We start from the raw sequence: 19,793 nt of genomic DNA, 5'->3' as shown, positions 1-19,793 counted from the left end.
GTAATTAAACATAGTATTAACAGTTCAGTTTAGTCTATAAGAAAATATTGTTATTCAATTATAAACTGAGCCATTTAGCCACCAAAAAACGGTATATAAATTTTCACAACAAGACAAAACAAATAAGACCTTTTTATTGTTTATTAAAATGATTTAAAGAATATTCTGAAATTCATATAAGAAGATTAAACCCAAAAACTTACTTTTGTTCGCCATGGTATGTAAAAAGTTGCACTGTCATTTTGATACGAACTTAAAAATTAATTTTATAATGTTTTTTATTATCTAAAGAACGCATTGTATTTGCCTTGTAAATTTTTCTTGTTTTTAAAACATTGTAGTCCTTAATATTAGTTAATATTGGTGATCTCACGGGTCCAGCCTTAAATTTAACAACTTTAATGAGTCCAGTTTAGTACTCCTTTAGTGGTGAGTTTTCAAGTACAAATAATCTAAACAGAAAAAACACTGTGTATTTATACAAAAAATATTAAAATAACTTGCTTCGCATTCATTCTTTGTCAAACATCTATTTGTATGGAACAAACAAGTTCCATTTAGTTTTTTATGAATTAGTTTATTTTCGGAAAAATTTCAGAAAAAATTTGGTTTTAGGAAAATAGTCAAAACTATCCGACAAATCTTATTGTTTATTATTATTTAGTTTTACATTTTTTATTTGCTCGTTAAAAATGCATGTTAAGTGAAATTATAACTACTTTTTTAACTCTTAAATAAAAAACGACTCTGTTTTTTCAACTGCTTAAGTAAAAGTCTTTTAGATATTTGTAATTAAACAAAATTAAAAAAAAACAACAGCAAAAAGTAGTCAATAAGAAGTATGATTGTATTTGAAAAATAAGTATAGAAAAATTAAATACTGCTTATAAACAAAAATAAAACCCTATTTCATAAAAACTTTAAGGCTGAATTTAATTTTTTCAATATAAAGAATGCTATGCATTAAAACAAATTAAACGTTTAACTGCAAAAAATTAAGTAGTTACAACAGCTTTTAGGATACTTGACCAAGAAAATATTTCTTATCTAAAAAAGTCTAGCTTTTGACAAATAATCACAAACACTTTCACGAAAGCTTAGTGTTGGGAATTTCCCCGAATAGAAGATCTTGCTGATCTCTGAGGTTGGGAATCAGGAGGCAGGATTGCTCGTAAGTCTGACAAGCCCCTTCTTTTTCTCCTACTTTCTGCTTACAAAAGTTGGTTTAACACTAAGTTATAGTTTAAACGAACTTTATTAAACTGTAGGAGTCTCAGATAAAATTTTGCTGAAACACATACGGTGAATGTCAACACGCGCACGGGTCAGTTATGTTTACTCGGTACTACTGAGTTCCACTGCTTGAGGTTTTCCCGTACGAAACCTGATGTGCGCTCAACCGGTGAAACCTAGTGGTACTAAGCAAACATGAAAGTGTTGTTAACAATGAATCATGTTATGTATAAATGCTAATTGAACATTTCACCTTCATTAGTTTTAGTTGCTGTTGCGCGAGGTAGTAAACTGCCGACTGGTGTGCTGAGCTCGACTGGCCTTCTACAAACTGAACGTTCTTTACCTCTGCGAAATAAAAAATTCTCTGTTGCAATGATTCTTAACCTGGAGTAAACTTACCCCTGGTGGTAAATTCCCTTGGTTTAAGGGTTAAGTTCTCTTTGTTGCAAGTTATGTAAATTAATGTTTATTAGTTGTCTTTTTAAACGATAAGATAGTATTTAACTGCATTTTATAAGTTAAATAAACTCTTTAAGTTTTACACTTTTTTATGTTTAGTAAGCTTAAAAAACAAAAAAAAAATTCTCAGATTTAACAAAATTTTGTATATTAAGTATTAATTTAGTAATTACCTTCCAAAAACAAGTAATTTTGATTAACTTTCAAAAAAAGAGTAAAAATTAAAAAAAGGTTAATAATCGCTGCACTAATGCGTTGTGTAAAAAATCTATAAAAATATTCACAAAATTCTTTTTTTGCTCTGTGTTGACGTATGCACGTTGCAAAAATTTAATAATTTTAAAACATGTTGCTTATAACTTAGAACTAATAGTATAAATATTTTTACTATAAAATTCACCTGCATTTTCGTTTACGTCGCTGCTGCTTTTGCCGTCCGGAGGTTCGATAAGTTCTCTTTGCTGGCCGTTTGGAAGTATTTTCTTGTTGGCTGTAAAAAAACGTTCTAGGTATGAAAAATCGAACCAAAGTAACGTGACAATTTTCTATAATTCTTTGTAGATCTTGATATAATTTAAAAAAACAAAAATAAATTAAAAAGGTAAATAAAACAAAACAAGGACAAACATAAATAAATAAAATATTAAAAACAATAAAATTACAAAATTTGAAAAAAAGTCACAAACCTTTGGATTTTCTTTTTTTGCACAACTTTACGCAAGCAATCAGAAGAGTGACGACGACCACTAGAGAGCAGGCAAGCACTGAGATGAGCAGGGAAAAGTTGAAATACTCCAATCTGATTGGCTGCTGCTCGCTTGTCGTTTGAACAGTGGTCAGTACTGTTGCTGTTCTTGCTCTTTCTGGTGATATTTATTCTTAATTTTAAGATTTTTCGACGTAATTACTAAGCAAAAGCACTACAGAAAAGTACTTTTGAGTAGAATAGTACATAAGTATTTAACAGGTTTTAATACTATTTTAAGGTTATATACATTTTAAAATACATGCTAAAGTTTTATAACAAAAAAGAAAATATCGGCCGCAGCTATCAGAGCCAAATCTTTGACTTTCATATGCCGTGAGACAAACTCGAAATTTGCTAGCAACAAATATCGGTCTAGTCACTTTAAAAATCGAAAAAGATCAAAATGTTAAGGGAAACAAAACCCTACCCTTTTATTGTACTTAGAGCTGTAATCTGATAAGTATTAAATATCATTATGCTGTCTAAAATGACACCTTTAAAATATAAAAGAAGAAAAAATTATAAAAATTGTACATTTACTCTACAATAATTTTACTACGTCTACAGCTGGTTAAGTAAAAAAACTCAATGTTTGTGTACTGTAAAGTGTAATGTTTACGCTTACTAATGAAATAAGAAAGTTTTATAAAATATTTTACAAAACTTCACTGGTAAATATATTTTTCAATTAAACTTAACAAAAGTGTGACTAACAAAACGTTTCAACAAAGTTGTTTCGTTTTATCAGCACTTACCTACAAACTTGTACTTCAAAACAAATCCGCAAGAGTGCAGGCTTCCGGCGTCCCTGACGTAAACGACCTGTGACGTGCTGTTGCCAGTGGCAACCTGGTAGCCTGGTTGCAGTTGCGAAGGCAGCTTCATGTCTTCTATTGTGACGTATTCTCCGTACGTCAGCTCGCACGACGTGACGACGAAGTTGACGAAGTGGTTTGGAGGCGCCACAACTTCCCATATCTGCGTTCAATAAAAGTATACTGTTTTTTTGTTCTATTTAAAATAGATTTAATTAAATAAATGAAAAATAGTCTTTACTTTCGTCAAAAACTCAAAACAATATTTTTTTATATTAACAGAATGCGATGCTTGCTTTTTCTTAACAGCATTTTAAAGTGATTTGTTCTTCTTTTTTGCTTCCTGTGATACTATTTTGTAACATTTTATATAGTAAAATTAAGTCACAATACATAAGAAAAACATATTAATAGACAATATACTAACAATCGTTTTGTAATCCATACACTGTCCAGCTAACGGGGAAACAATCAAACCGTCTTCATCAAACAAGTAGCATCCACACTCACATGCTTGTTTATTTTTTGTGGTTTCGTTCCCCAAGTTCAAAATCTCGTACTCTCCTTGTTTTCCTGTAGTTTTAATTATTTTTTTCTAAAGTTTATTATTAAAAGATTTACTCGTTAAATCTTAGGCTATTCAAAACAATCTAAAAAACAGATAGGTTAAAGAAATTAACAAATAAAGAAAAACAGCAAACAAACTATAAGAATAGTATGTTTTTGATATTAGTTTCGATAATGTATAGTTTAACTTAATAGTTGAGCTAAACATGTTAAAATTTTAATTATGTTATGTATATACGAAGCAATGTTAAAAAATTGGTCTGTTTGTCTATTATCCATAAAGAAAGTGTCTACAAACCCGAACATTTTAAAGAATTTCGACCAATGGGCAAAGGGTTGTCGCATTTTCTTTTTCTCCGCATGGTGGCGTCACTTCCAGTTCTGTTGCACGTTGCCCATGACGACCACAACGACCATCCGCCGTTGACGTAGTAGTCTGAAATTTTGAAGTTTTTATATTGATAAGAGATTTTTTGTGAATAAATTTAAATTTTAGTAAAACGTCGTTTCGCAAATATTGAATCTGGCTAACTTCGTTTTTTCATTTATAAAATTTGTAATCTTAAAACATATTACTGCTAGATATTACTGTAGCCTTCAATATAACTTAGCTAGACTTTAAAATATTTCAAATAAGTCTTCTTTTATAAAAAGATCTTCTCATATATAAAAAAAACCGTAAGTTTTAACTACTAGTAGAAGTATATTGAATATTATATTTAGACGACTAATATACATTTTTATACCTCATATTTACATTACTTTTGCTTTAAAATTCACAAAAAGAGATTGTTTTCTTTTGTTCTTATGTGTATTAGTATATAACTTGTAGCAATTAATTTAAAAGTAATCAATAGCAACTAACGTTGTTTAATATTTTTATTAGTTGCTGTTTTATAACACTTTTTTCTTAGTACAAAGTCATCTGCAGTTTTGTAAACAAAGCAAGCTATAGGATAAAAAATGTTTTCTAGATCCAAACAATTGAAAAACAGAGTTTCTGTAAAAAGGAATAAAACAAAAATAAAAAGTAAGTTAAACATTCTAATGTTAATTCCTGAACATTTGCTGTAAAATAAAACTTCGTTTATTTTGTTTTACAAACAATACTCAAGTAGTTTAGGACTTTTTATTGTGCTTGGATAAAACATAATAAGTTAGTAATGTTGTTAGAACAAATATCAAAATAAACTTCTCAAAATTTTAACGAGCTTTTACTCGAAGAAACATACTTGAATTTTGAATGTTCAAGCTTTGTTGTAAAACTTCATTATTTGGATTTTTAACCACTATTAGGTCAATTTTTTCATCCGTTGGGCTGCACGGAGGATTGAATATATTCACTTCTATTATATCTAAAAGTTTGTATAAAATTAAAACTGTTTGAATATTAGAAATAGCTACAACGTACGACTAAAAAAAAATTGGGTTGTACAAAAGCTTTGATACTATGATAAACATAAAATTGTCGTAAAGTTTTAGTATTTTTAAGAAGCTCAGGAAAAACTAAAACGTTACTGATAACCAAACCAAACCAAACATAAATGATATAATGTTTATGAATAAACTAAGGTATAAAGATATTTTTTAATTAAAAATAAATGTTTAAAAGCCTCTTAAAATTTAACTCCCTTTTGATCAAATACACCAATCTAAGAAGTTAAATATTAATTTTCAAGATTTTCAAGTTTTGCATATAAATAAACTTTCTAATTAACATTCAGCCTATTAATTACTTAAAATATATTTGTATTAACAGCAAAACTAAATAAAATTTATCGTCATTGTTTTGAACCCAAAAACGACTTATTTCAGTTTTCTAACGTGTTAAAAGTATGTGAGCATTAGTTTTAAAATTTAAAAGTAGTTCATTGAAACAAACCGCTACTTGAGCACGAAAGTGAACTGTCACTTTTCAAACTCATGTCGTACACATTGCTTCGATGAAAGTGCACAGAGTTGCTAGTAGCAAATACGCCGGTTGAGTTGTTTATATTTACTTGCAGCACAGCTTTGTATTCACCTGTTTCTTTTATTACGTCACAGTCCACGATTATTGGTGAAAAAGTTGGAAATTTGTTGTAAGATATTGTTGAAATTTCTGTCAAATAATAATAGGTATGATTAATATTTAAATATTGTTTTGTAAAATATTACTTAGCATTTTTATTTTGAAATACAATAAATGGTTCCATAAATTTAAGATTTAACATTTTTTTTTTCTTATTCAAACTTTAATCAACAATTTAAAAATTATTTTTACAAACATGGTCAAAAAAACTAAGTGTTGAAAACTTACTTTAAAAACAGAGTAAAATTGTTAATTAAAGTATGTTTGATTACATTAAGTATGTTTACTTCATGTTTGTTGCAAACTCAGGTTCGTTTATAAACTTTAGGAATACAAGAAAAACTATCAAATGCGATAAAAAGTACTTGTTTTATTTCCAATCACTGATAGTTGGCTAGTGTACGACTTCAACAAGGGTGATTTACAACTATTTGTATTCTCATCTAATTCTAAACTGACCTATTTACAATTGTTAACCTATTTTTAAAATGTTTTGTTATATATTTTATAAAAAATAGCTTAGATAGAATGATGACTGCTTTTTATTGAGATTTTTTTTTCAGTAAACTTATAAAAATATTTTAAGTTTCTTACTTGTTAATATCTTGAACATAACAATATATTTGTTTGATACATACTTAGGTTAAAGTGTTAATGTAAATATACTTATCTGACTTATTAATTATAAAAATAGTTGTTTACTTGGTTATCCGACATGAATAAGACTTCGTAAGATTGAAAAGTTAGTTTCACGTCGGGGGGTTTTACTTCAAAACTAATTATGTCTTGAGGTAGACCTGTGGTACAGCGCAAGTTAGAGTTTTTGTTCTAGTAAACTTACAGCTTTACTTTTAGTTTACCTGTTTTAGAGTTTTCATAATACTTAAATGTGTAAGTTCCGACCCTCAAAAAATACCCACAATCGAAAATCAGCAGGGTCTTATCCTTTGTCTGTTTAAAATATTATAACAATTATTTTTTTCGTATTAAATACTTAAATCACTAAAATTTATTACAGGCTTAAAATGGTACTTAGCTTTTGGTTGTTTAAAAACAGTTGTCACAAACTAATATAAAAAATCAAATTATAAAAGTTTTAAGTTGAAAAAAACAGTTTTACTATTGATTTACAATATCTTTATTAAAGATCCTTAAATTTAAAATTAATAGAATTAGAATAAAATGTTTACATGTAGTACAAATTATACACTTTATATTGTATAGATAAACGAGTAGCAATAAAAAAGATAAGCAAAATAACTTAATAAATTTCAAAGTCTTATACTATAGCCAAATAAGTTTTAATAAAAGTTGTGGAATAACTTAGTACATGTCTAAATACAGAATTACAGCTTTATCAAAAAAGTGTTGATAAACTACGTAAACTTTGTTTTTGTTTACAAGCAAGACAAATTCAATTTAAAAAAAAAACTCTAGTTATCAAACAATAAATTTGAAACTTCATTGAATAAATATAAACTAAGCACTTAACTAAAGTTATATCAGTTCGTAAAGATGTTTCACTTAAGTGATATTGAAATTAAGTTTGTTTACTTTTAACTTGCTTTAAGGTACACTCAAAATAAATATTGTTTATACATACTGTTTATTGAACGACAAATATAAGCGCTCAAAATGTTTAGCCCTAAGACCTGGTGCACGAAAAAACCTTTCGGTTATCGAGTCGCATACCACCTCGATACCTTTTAATGTCCAGGACAGATTAAATTGGTTTATGATAACTAACTTAGTATAAAGTTTAACATCTCACTTAGATACTTTTATAAATATTTTTTATTTGAACTCATTTTTATCGAAATATTTAATTCATAACATTTAAAACAATAAAAAAATAAAGTTTTAGTTCAAAACTTTATAAAACACACCGCAAAAAACTTGGCACTATTAACAAACATATAAAAAAAAACAATTCAATCAAACTAACAAAAGTAACAAATTGACTCGATAGCGGAACAATTTCGTTTTTATAATACAAACTGACAACAGACTGGTATTTTGCGAACTTAACTATCAGGTTCACGTTTGCTGAAAAAGCTTTTATTTCCTCATTTGGTATAACGAGTTGTGACTTTTGTTTTGTGTTTTTAGTGTATCCAACATCTGAGGCCAATACTAAAAGAAAAGCCAGTATTATTTTTAATAGAAAATTGTTTATAAGCTGGCAATAAGTTTTATAATACTTTAATAGTTTATTGTTCGTTAAACTTAAAAGTGTCGATGTTACTTTTTTTACACAAAGTTTAAATATTAGTTAGATGTATAGCTTTAAATCAGGGTTTCCCAAACTTTTTTGCAAATGGCCCCCTTTCAATAAATTGAAAAAGCCATGGCCCCCTTCAACAACATTACTCATAACCAAAGCTATACAATAAAAACACCAAAGACCTTTTTTTATTTTGCTCTTCATCTGCAACTCATAAATATCTAGTGTAAGTTTCAAATTATGACCTCATGACCCCCATGTGGCTCCTTTACTGCTTATGCCCCCCCCCCTCTTACCCCTTTGCTGCTCGTGGCCCCCTGAGTATCTGGCATGGCCCACTTTGGGAAACCCTGCTTTAAATACAAATTTTTAAGTCAGTTGTTTATAAACGTATCGTTATGATATTTGGTTATAATGCGTTAACTTCTTGTATTTTTTGTCAAATTAAAGAGTAAACTTATTTAATTGATTTAATATAATGTTACTGAAATATAAAATAAATCAAATTTAGTATAAGGAAAACAATAGTACTTTACAACTTACAAATTATGAATATGACTTTCTTCAAAAAGTTTGTTGTAAAGCTCATATTCAGAATATGACATTGCATTTATAAGTATGTTTTTTTTTCTACATCTAGTATTTTCTTTTTTTAGAGTATGTAATTCAAGCTGGAAAAAAATCTTTTTTAAAAAAAAAAAAAAAAACTCTGCAACGTGTATAACAAGGTTTAAAAAGTATAAAATTAATAAAAACTATGATCTAAATCTTATTTGAAACTAAAAATTGTTATTCAACCTATTACAACACAATTAGAACTAAAAAAAAACTTTTTGAGAATTTGCATTTCTAAAATAAAAAAAATTAAACAACATATCTCACTTTTATAACCAATAAAAAACAAATAATTATATCCATATAGTTAGTTTTAATTATTTTATTAAAACAATCTACTGACAAAACGCTGTAAAAAAGCTATAAGTATCAGTTACTGTGCAGCAATTGAAATATTTTCCACCACAAATGAAAAATAATGTCACGGGAATTCTTCCGCAAAAAGAGAAATTCCAGCAATATAAACAAAAGCTACTTTCCACTTAAAAGTGCTTTAGTGAAGGTTATTGGAGAGTGTAAACACTACTTGTGAGTTTTAAACTGCCGTATATTGCCTTATTTGTTCGTGTTTTTTTTTTTTTTTCTAAAATCTCAGCTGAGGTAGCTTACTTTTTCTAACTTAGGTATTAAAAAGTAAATTTTAAAGTGGAGTTTAAATTGTTTTATTAAAAATAGTTAATTTTAGTAGTTTATTAACATTTAAAAAAAAAATTTAACGCTTTATAAATTAAAAAAAAACTTTAGTGACCTTTAAAACTTTCTAAAAATAAACAAAGTAAGTAAAAAAAAAACGTGTTTATCAGCTCAGGTAGCTTACTTAAGTTAAATGAGCAAGCTTTGAAGTACTTTCAAAATTTATTTATAAAACGTTAAATTAATAAGATTGTTGTAGTAGTTTATTGAGTTTCAAAATTAAAACCTAAAAAAAAGTTTTAAAGATTCACGCACAACAAGCATGTTAGGTCCAAAATATAAACTCTTTTGCTCAACATTAAACAAATAAAAAAGTAAAAAAAAACGATGAAAACGATTGCAACGCTATCTGAAAAAGCTAATTTGCTTTTCACTCGTCGCCCAATAAAAATCAATCAACACTGTTTGCTTATAAACAACTTTCAAACGCGCTGTCAATCTCAGAACTGCTGTTAACTTCACAGTAGCTTCTGATGGCAATTTTTTTCAAGTGAGCATTTTGCACAGTTGAAACGAAACTGAATTGCGCACAGACAAAATGTTCAGACAAAACAATGGTGTCAAAAGAGATGCTTCTACTTTTTTTGTCACTCAAAAGTTTATTTAACGCTCCGATGGAAGCTGTGATAACAAATTCAAATGAGTTCAGGTTTTCTTTTATTATTTTGCAACGCGTGATGTTTGATTAATTGGTGGCAGTTTTTTTTAAAGTTTACATTTTTTTTTTTAAACCAAGTTTATGTAACTAAATTTTAATTAAGGTCCCTTGCAATAATACAAGTCGATAACTTTTTGAATTTGCATATGTAGTTTTTTAAAAATGAAAATGTTCAAAAGTTTTACAAAATATATTACAGTAAAGTTAAGACATGTTTGTAGAAAATGTTTATACAGTTGTACTGACTATACGTATATTTCAACAAACATTTTAGCAGTGGTGATATGTTGACTTCTTAAAATTTATTTTATACCCATTGTAAAAATGCATGATGTCGTATTTAGAATTATTTTGGTTATAAAACATGTCAAAGTTAATATTTATTATACAACTCAAACCAAAAAGTTATTTTAGCAAGCTACTTCCCAGGCGCAAATTTTACCTTAAAGCTCTACCACTCACAAGCAGATACAAAAATAAACCTTTTATTGATTTAGTAAAAAAGCCTACTTAAATAAACAAACCTTATTCTGCCACACGTGTTTGATAAATATAAATTTTAAAAGTAAACAGGCTTTGCAGTATTTTCTTAAACTTATCTCAGTATAAAGTTCAAAATTGAGAAAAAATAGCTAGAGTTATTTTTGATTTTCTGTGATAAAAAAACTGTACAACAATAAATATATTCACAAATTTATGATTATGTAACAAATGTCTAAGAGGTTAAAATAGTTTTTTAATATACATGTTAGAAAACAAATATTTATAAAAACAAATTGTTATATGCTAGGTATATTTAAAGTAAATTATAAAGTTTTAAACCGTTTAAAAATCTTTACTATTTTATTTATTATAATATCAGTCATTTGCAACAGTTAATATTTCTACAAACCTAATTAAAAAAAATATTTATTCATATAAAAACTAGTTTTTTCACTTATATTATAACTTTCTGCACTGAGTTTAAAATAAAACCATGAAATAAATTTAATGTTTTACTAATAAATACAAATACAAATTACTTTAACAAAAATGTTTAAAGAAAATTTTAGCATCTAAGTAGAGTAAAAACTTTAAAACAAAAATATAAAAAAACTAAACTCAACTTAATCTGACTTTAAATTATACCAGAGCGAAACAAACACTGTCAGAAAAATTATCACTGTTTTATTCAAATATGTTTAATTTAGGTAACAAAACAAACATCTTGAAAAATCCACTAAAATAACTTAGTTTTATTTATTTTTTAGACAATATATAAACTATTAAACAAATTTGTGTTAACAATTCGTGAATAGTTTTTTGCCTAAACTTTCCAAAAACTTTGTTTTAAACTTACAAAAATTTTAAACTTTAAACTGCTATTTATAAAAATTTTGCTTTAGGCTAACAGTTATTTTTAGTTTTGTTTAAACAGAATAAACTTATGCCAGTTAGAAATATTATTATTAATTTCAATTAAATTTAGCTGAAGACCATTTTTATTATTATTAGCTTTAATATTGTTTTATAATTTTCTCATTAGTTTTAAATAATTTAACCTAAAAGTTTAAACGTGAGAAACTTATTTATAACGATCGTTTTAATTAAGTTTTACTGCTTAAACAAGTTTTTATATTAAGTGTTTTATAACTGTCTTAGTTTTTTTTTTCACTTTTGTGTTTAAAAATTAGAATATGCTTATAAGCTTACGAACTCTTTAAAATAAAATTTGTCCACTTAAAATTATCTTAATTTATTACTTTCTATTGTATTATATCTAATAAGTAATTTTCTATTAGTGAAACACGCTTTAAGTGTAAGTAATATCATTAAATATTACAAAAATTAAGCATGAAACATACTGTAAAACGGGCAATGATGAAATTAATCTAAAACCTAAAGTTTTGAAAGGTTTAAATAACTACAGGTTTTAAATTGCTTTATTTGTTAGTTAACGTAATTAATATATCTGCATAACACTAAATATACTACACAAACCAACATTATAGTTTTTAAGTGTTAAAATTATGTTTTATCTTTTTCAACCTAGGCTTAAGTCAAAAGTATTAGTAATAAAACGATTAAAAAAGTTAATTATAATTTTTTTTTTTTTAATTATTTTAAGAGCCAATACAATTTGTACTTTTTTCAAGGCTTAAAACATTTTAGTCATCTAAAATTATATAAAAAAAAGTTTTCAAAAGTTAGTTTTATATTAGTGTTGTGCAAAGTTTCTTTAAATTGTTTTACACGAATTAGTTGTTTTTAAGTAAGTAGTTGTAAGAATAAAACTTTGTTATCTGAGCATAAAAAAAAAATTACTACTGACCTTTATTAAACACAGGCTTTTATAGTTTTATTAAAACAAAAATAGTTCAAAATAAAAAATTACACTCAAAAACTCAAAAATCACTAGCTTTATTTTAAAACAAGCGTTTAAACTAAAATAAGCTACTGCTTAGTACTTAATGTTTGTACAAACTTTGCGAAGTTAGAATTTATGTCACTTATCACTTTATTAAATATTTGTTTTAGGGGAAAACATTACAACGTGTACTTTGAACAAACATAACCGCATAATTTATGTATTATACGTTAAAAAAGACCGGCAATTTATTGTATGTTATTACAATTTGATAAAAATTTTTGAAATAAAAAATTATTTAAATACACAGTTTTTTTTTACTTTAAAAACTATAATAATTGTAATTTCTTCTAGCACTGCTTATAAGTATGAAAAAATCATAAGTTGACACCTTAAAAAGATAAAAGAAGTTTAGGTTAACTTTAAGCAAAAAAAATTAATCAGAAACTAAAACAATTTAACTGCTTAATGTTTATAGTATTGCTTTTGGGCTTTGTGTGTACAAACTTACTTACAAGCAGTTACTTGAAAGTTTTACTGTAAATTAAACAAATTGAACAAAAATATATTCCAGTTTTTTTTATAAATCTTACAAACTGTTGAACATTTAGTAACTTTTAATTAGTAATTTTAAGTTGTCATTAAACTAAATTTAAATGTTCAATACACATAATATACAACAAATACCTATTCAGTGTATTTATTGTGCATTTAGTGTTTATTAAGCTTTAATTGTTTATGTATACTTAAAAAACATGATTTTTATTAAAACTTTCTAAACACTTAAATAGAACAGTAACACTTTAAACAGCTGCAACACCTTTAGATACTTATATTTCAAAAGCTTTTTTTAACAGTTTTCAATTATCCACACACTTGTTTTCATAATATCTTAACTCTATATATGATATATCTTTTACCAAAGCATAATATTACGTGTCTTTTAAAAACTCTTTATAGTAAAAGGAAACACTTCTTCTTTTTTTCATTTTTAAAAGTAATTTCACACAAGCTTAATTGTAATGGTAGGATTAGTTACGATTAAACAGATTATTTGAAAGTTTAACTACCATTATTTCACTACGAAGGTCAAAGTCACATAAACCAGCCTGGGGTCATGAAGTTATGCGCACACTTTGACGCTTCAAGTATTTAGCTAAGCTTTTGTGAACATGCTCAACGAAAATGTGAAGAAATTATTTAAAATTTTGGTTTTTGTTGCTGCTTTAAACTTGGTCGTTATTTACAATAAGTTTCACAAAAAGTTAGGTCTTGTTTGACTTTTTTATGTTTTTGTTTGATCTGAATTAATCATATGTATTGGTTTTAGGAAGGATGTAGAAGTATACAGTCTTATTTTGGAAAATTTAAACAAAACTGAGATTGTTGACGTAAGTGTTATAGTTTTTTAACTTGTTTTGTAAATTTTTTGTCTTTTTTAGGCGTTTGCGTTATATATAAACAGAATATATATATTAACTCAAAAGCTTGTTTCTTAAAGTAAAAATATTTAAATTAAAGAAACAAATGAAAAGTTTAGTCTAATGGTTCTAAATGTATTTCAGAAATAAACAATAATAGAAGTGATTGAACTATGATATGTTTAGCTAACTATTCAAGGTTTAAAAAACTATTTTTGTATGTTAAGTTAATATTACCAAGTGAATAAACTTTAAGAAATTCTTTTAAAAGGTAGTAAGTTTAGTGACATTAATAATTTGTTTAAATACTTAATTTGTAAGGGATATTAGTGAAAATAATATATTAAAATAATTAGTTTACTTATCCTTATTTATATATAAGAGATTCTCGGTGGAAATTCCGTTACGGTTCACTGAACACAACGACCACGTGGTTTCACCTCACAATTTCAAGTACAAAATCGAACCGAAGCCGGATGAAAGATGCCTCACAAAGTTTGTTGTTTTGTTCAAATATAAGCCACTAAAAATTATTTTGCAGAAAGTACAGATTGTTTGCTTTCTATAAGTATAGTTGTTAAAAATTGCATGTGTGTTAACATTCAGAATGTAGAGTTTGTTTGTTTTGTTCAAACCTAATTTTACTTTTTAGCTTAGATGTTTTAACTTTTAAAATTATTCGTTAATAATTTTTTAAAGTTTTAAAAATACATTTTTTTTTAAACAATTAAGATTAAACTTAATTGATTTTTTTTTGTTACTTTTTTGCAAAAGTGTTGTCATCTTTACTTTACAAGTTTTGTGCAAAGTCTTTCAAAGACTTATAGATAAACAGTTAACACAAACTTAAAATTTTGAATAATCAAAAAAATTTTAAAAATTTAACCAGTACGTCAGAATCAGTGTAAAAAATATAAAAGCACTGACTTAAAACTTGTGTCCTGGACAAGACCTCAAAATGTCTCCGTGGTATGCGACTCGATAACCGAAAGGTTATTATTGATCGCAGGACTAAATATTTTGAGCTTTATTTTGTCGTTCAATAAACAGATGTGTTTAACAAAACAGTGCTTCCCAACCGACCAATAGCAAAAGGCTTGCTCTCGTGTTGGTGCACAGCGCGTGTGGAAACTTTCAGCACAGAAACGCGATAAGGAACACGTGGGGCGCTGTTGAGAAGAAACACACAAAAGTTTCACGTTGTTATGTTATGTTTGAAAAAAATAGTGACTGTAACTCCCAACGTACTATTTAAAAGTCTTATAAAGCTAATGGAGCCTAAACTGATAAAAAGTTAGACAAAAATATTATAACGACATAAAAATAAGCAACTTAATTCTTGTAAAAGTTGTAAAATCTCTATGAAAAATCCTCCTTAAATTTATTTTTGATTTAGTTGAATGTCAATAAATTTATTTTTGAGTTATCAATAAAAGCAAAGCAGTAAAACAAAGTTACTATATAAGAACTCGAAAATTTAGTGAACCTTTTTAATAACTTGAAGGAATTTAATGTTTCTACTAATTACTATGTTATGCTAGGCAGACTATTAGGTAAAATAGTTTGTAACAACTATATAATGATATATTAAAAATAGCTGGTCTTTCTACTGGGCACTCCCGTTGACAAAGACATTCAGTTATACATTGAGCAGGAAAGCAGTTTTTACGGCGATATTCTCCAGGAAACGTTTATGGAAACATACAGGTTGGTGTTTATTAAAGAATATTTATATTCCATATATATTTTTTCATGACAGAAACATACAGTTTCAAAACTTAATTTTATGCGTATTGATTCATTTTATTTATAATAAGTGAATCACTGTGTTTTTATTTTGTTTTACTGCTGCTTTTTTCTGCACATTATTATCTAATTTCTTCCAACCACAATACGCATGGCCGATTTAGGCATATTACAAAAAAAAAAGTTTAATTCAATAACAAAATTCATTTCAAAGGAACATAACACTGAAGGCGGTGATGGGCATGAAGTATGTTGCAACTCGCTGCCCAGCATTCGAGTTTGTTTGCAAAAGCGACGACGACATGTTCGTAAAAAGCCAAATTGTTTTCAAGCAGCTGGCAGCACGCGGTCAGATTTCATTGTTGTTACGGTTTTTGAGTAAAGCAGGTTGAAAGTTATTTCCACGTTTGCAATTATTGTAAAAAAAGGTCAGTTACACCAATAAAGTCTTTATCAACGTTTGCAACTGTTGTAAAAACAAAATTGATGGAAATATTCTTTTTAACAAACAAGTTTTCCAGCTTCCTTAAGTTTTAAATTTAAAAAGTTCAATAGAACAAAACTTGAAGCATGAATGAAAAAGATTCAGTACAACTTAGATATAAAAAACAAGTTTATTAGATTAATTAGGATTCAAAAGTAAAATTGCTAAAAACAAAAGTTTTGATAATATTTTATAAACTTATTTTATAAAAGTTTGTTCTTTTAAGTTTTTCGAAAAAAAAAGAGGTTTTACATGAAACTAAAATACATTCTTTAAATAAATGTTTTAGTAGTTGTGATACCACTATAATTCAATTACCACTTATTTTCACTATTTAATGAAGTTTAAAAACGATCATTCTAAGTAAATATCTCCTAACTTCTAAAAAATGAGAAAATATTTAGTTATTAACACATATACAAAAAAGCTAAAAAATAGCCCTTAAATAGCTGTCTAATGAAACAATAACCAAAAAACTTTAGTTGCGAAGCATTCGTCCTTTACTTAGAACATTTTCAATGCAAAAATACGGCTGTAAAAACAAAAATTAAAATTAAAATACAAAATATATATATATATAAATGTTTTTAATTGATAAAATGACATCTATTAACAGCAAACAAAACACTTTAAATAAAGAAATTTTTACTAAATAAAAAACACATTTACTATATTCCTATAATATTAAAAAGAGTTTTGTTTTATAAAATTACATATGTACATTAATATATAAATGTATGTTAAGATCTACTAAATAACACAAAGATATACAAAAAAATACAAAAAAGATGCATCTAACAACATGTACTTTAACTAACCTACCCCTATAAATCACTGTATTGTGTTGTAGCTAAATTAATATTTGATTTGAGTTTATTTATCCAAAAATATTCTTTATAGTCAAGATTCTTAAAATCTGGTTCTTCCAAAAAAGCAACTTCATACTCGTCATCAAAACCAACTCTCTGTAGATCGTTCTTGTGTTTAAAATAGTAGTGTCTATATAAGGCATTTTCATCTGTTATATCTTTTGGGTTAAAATTTGACTTTGATCTATTCCAACTAAATCTATGTGCCGTCCATCTTGTACTGAAGCTATTTTTAGTTTGTCCTACATAGTTGCTATTATATTTGGTGCATATAGCTGCGTAAATTCCATAACTCTTGCAGTTCAGATTTGGTTTAAAATTTATTGTCTTACCCTGAATGTTTAAAATTTCTTTATCAAATACCATGTTTTTATGTTTGCCATGATTTCCACATAGTGCGCATTTTTCACATTTTTTGCTTAATTTAGCATTCGTTTGTTTTTGTTTTGCAATCTGACTAAAATTGTTTAAAAGTTTTCTTAGACTCGCTGGTTTTGTAAAAGATATATTACCTAAAGGGAAAAGTTTTGTTTCCTCTTTAGTGAAACTTAGGAGCTTCTTAAATTGAGTAGACCAATATACATTTTCGTTTTTAGTTATGTCTTTTTGTTCAATTGGAACGTTCTTATTCTTATTTTTGCAATAAATTTTTCTTAAATTGGTCTTCTACTAGTTTGGGATTGAAATTGGATGCTATACATTAAGTTTTAAGTTTTTTCAAACTCTCATAATGATCTTCCTTTCTTTCATTTATTCTTTTCATTCTTTTTTCTTCGCCTTTCCATTCTTTTATTAACACAATGAATAAAATTAAAATATTAACTAAATTGTGATAACAAAATTTACAGGTTATCAATAATTTTTTTAAAACCAGTACTCTCTGAGCAAGTAATAACTTTTAGCAACTTTAAAATATAAAAGCTTAAAAAAGTTTATTCGAAAACAACAATAGACTTAATGAGTAAAACACTTTAATTTAATTTTACTTTTATTCTTCTTTCAGACCAACAGAAGGAAAACTTGATTTTGTGCCGGGTGTCCGATCAGGTTCCGGTGGAAAGAACGGGAAAGTACCGAGTTCCGAAATCAATGTACCGTGAGGACACGTTGCCTCCGTTCTGCTTCGGTGGTTTCTGGATCGCTTCCAGTGACGTCATAGTCAAGCTTTACAACGAATCGCTCTATACCCCGCAGGTTTGAAAAAACAAGTTTTTGGAGGTTTTTTTTTTCTAAAGTAAGCATTAGCTTCTTGCTTTGTAATATAATATTCTCAAATGCTTTGTGTTTTAAATATCTTAAGTTTTCAAATTTTACTTCTGCGCTTGTTTTACTTACGTTAAGCTAAGATCTAATACTTAATGTTTCAAAGTTTTACATTTTTTTTTACTTACTTATGTAAGGTCAAATAGAAATCCTTTTTAAAAACTCAGCTAACAGCTATCACCAAGAAAATGTCATCTTACTTGTGATTTAGTCGTACATCAAAAGAGAAAATTGTATACTTGTTTTTAGTATTCCTTTTAATCTAATAATAATTTAATTAAAATACTAAGCATAAAAGCAATCAAGGTGTGAGTTGACTCAAAAAATACATTTTTTCTCGATTTGTTCGCGAAAGTTGTAAAACAAAACTTTCCTTCAAAATCTCAGTGAACAGTCGAAAAACATCTACTTACAATTTTATCATTCTTTCAACAGTTGTACTTGGACGACGTTTTTGTGACGGGCATCTTGCGTGAGAAGCTCCACTTAAAACTTCGACCGATCAGCAAGATGCGCTCGGTGTTCTGCCACGCGGTAGGAAATTACAGGAAAGTGGAGCAGATGTGGAGCATGAGGTATCACAGGGTCCAGCACAGGTTCAGGTTTCAGAGCCTGAAGTGCCCTGTTGAATAGGAAAAATTCGAAGTAAATATAAAGTAGATTGATTTTTCGATTTTTCTGTTAGTTTTCGCTCGTCAGTGTTAGATAAAGTTCTCTTTCATGTTTTTTTTTTTTAATCAAATCTGTAGATGGATTTTTTTGCTGTTATAACTAATTAGTAATAACTTGTGTTCATTTTTATTTTATTCTACAGTTACTTCTTTTAAAAAAAAAGTTTAACTTTTGGAAAAAGTATTAAAATATTATTTAGATTTTTCTGTAATATTTTCATTCAAAAAATTCAATGAAATAATGGATCACTACTTTTATTTTTATTTTTCTGTAATTTTTTTTTGTTTTTGCAGGTTATATAAATACTATTTGTTTATGTTTTTTTTTCTAAGATTACTTTAAGATTGAATCTATAGATTGATTTTTTCTCTTTTAATTAGTTTGTTTTTTTAATTCCAAGTTTACTTATTTAAAAAATAATAGTTTTAAAATTCAAAAAAAGGATCGGTAAGTTAACTTTTTTCTGTAATTTATTTTTCAATTTGATCATTAGACTGAACTTCTATTTTTTCTCTTATGACTAATTAGTGTTAAATTGTGTTCTTTTAATTTATTTACACCATTCTAAACTTACTTCTTTTTAAAAATATGTATATTCTTGCAATAACACGTACACTGTGATTTTGAGTATTAAACTTTAAAACATTGTAATTTTATAATCATTTGTTTGTTTATTTATGAAATAACTGAGGCAGTTGTTTACTTTTTTACAAAGTTATTTTAGAATTTTTTTCAAACAATTTATATAACTTACAATTAATGTTTATTGCTTCTAAAGGTACTTATTGTTAGCAAAACTTTAAAGTCTATATACCATATTAGACAGTAAAAACGTATTGTAATTTTTAGACTTAGGTGCTGTAATTTATTAGTAAATACATATGCTACAAGTAAATATTCCAACA

The 19,793-nt window shown here is 26.8% G+C and overlaps 2 protein-coding genes across 4 annotated transcripts; one reads left to right on the top strand and one right to left on the bottom strand.

The window, feature by feature from the left end:
- Positions 1-890: 890 nt before the first annotated feature.
- On the bottom strand, positions 891-8,792 carry LOC145829464 (uncharacterized). 3 transcript variants are annotated; one of them, XM_082937264.1, is made up of 15 exons: positions 8,664-8,792; positions 7,842-8,029; positions 6,757-6,847; positions 6,599-6,693; positions 6,262-6,355; positions 5,708-5,926; positions 5,058-5,180; positions 4,691-4,825; positions 4,124-4,261; positions 3,686-3,831; positions 3,199-3,421; positions 2,382-2,558; positions 2,096-2,185; positions 1,487-1,581; positions 891-1,207 (listed from the first exon to the last, which is right to left on the bottom strand). In XM_082937264.1, exons 1-15 carry the CDS (start codon positions 8,728-8,730, stop codon positions 1,088-1,090), a joined length of 2,001 nt encoding a protein of 666 aa, XP_082793390.1. In that variant the 5' UTR covers positions 8,731-8,792; the 3' UTR covers positions 891-1,087. The 3 variants fall into 3 exon arrangements, with proteins under 3 accessions (XP_082793390.1, XP_082793392.1, XP_082793391.1); XM_082937266.1 differs by having other exon boundaries at positions 5,849-5,926; XM_082937265.1 differs by having other exon boundaries at positions 1,108-1,418.
- Positions 8,793-9,153: 361 nt separating this feature from the next.
- On the top strand, positions 9,154-18,849 carry LOC145850112 (beta-1,3-galactosyltransferase 5-like). Its single transcript, XM_082955257.1, has 9 exons — positions 9,154-9,237; positions 9,962-10,077; positions 13,764-13,824; positions 14,237-14,349; positions 14,923-15,046; positions 15,452-15,561; positions 15,815-15,948; positions 17,957-18,147; positions 18,652-18,849. Exons 1-9 carry the CDS (start codon positions 9,154-9,156, stop codon positions 18,847-18,849), a joined length of 1,131 nt encoding a protein of 376 aa, XP_082811383.1.
- Positions 18,850-19,793: the final 944 nt, after the last annotated feature.

This window comes from Thalia democratica, chromosome 2 (assembly GCF_965202585.1).
Source record: "Thalia democratica chromosome 2, ktThaDemo2.hap1.1, whole genome shotgun sequence".
Taxonomy (NCBI): Eukaryota; Metazoa; Chordata; class Thaliacea; order Salpida; family Salpidae; genus Thalia; species Thalia democratica.
The sequence above is the reverse complement of the archived record's forward strand: the minus strand, read 5'-3'. Positions and strand labels throughout refer to the sequence as shown.

Coding starts and splice junctions, on each gene's coding strand:
- LOC145829464 (XM_082937264.1), bottom strand. CDS start 8,730: ATGCAATGTCATATTCTGAATATGAGCTTTACAACAAACTTTTTGAAG. Junction 5,927..6,261: donor AGTGATTGGAAATAAAACAA/GTACTTTTTATC, acceptor ATTATTTGACAG/AAATTTCAACAATATCTTAC. Junction 5,181..5,707: donor ACTTTCGTGCTCAAGTAGCG/GTTTGTTTCAAT, acceptor ACAAACTTTTAG/ATATAATAGAAGTGAATATA.
- LOC145850112 (XM_082955257.1), top strand. CDS start 9,154: ATGTCACGGGAATTCTTCCGCAAAAAGAGAAATTCCAGCAATATAAAC. Junction 9,238..9,961: donor TTAAAAGTGCTTTAGTGAAG/GTTATTGGAGAG, acceptor AATTGCGCACAG/ACAAAATGTTCAGACAAAAC. Junction 15,949..17,956: donor CAAGCAGCTGGCAGCACGCG/GTCAGATTTCAT, acceptor TTCTTCTTTCAG/ACCAACAGAAGGAAAACTTG.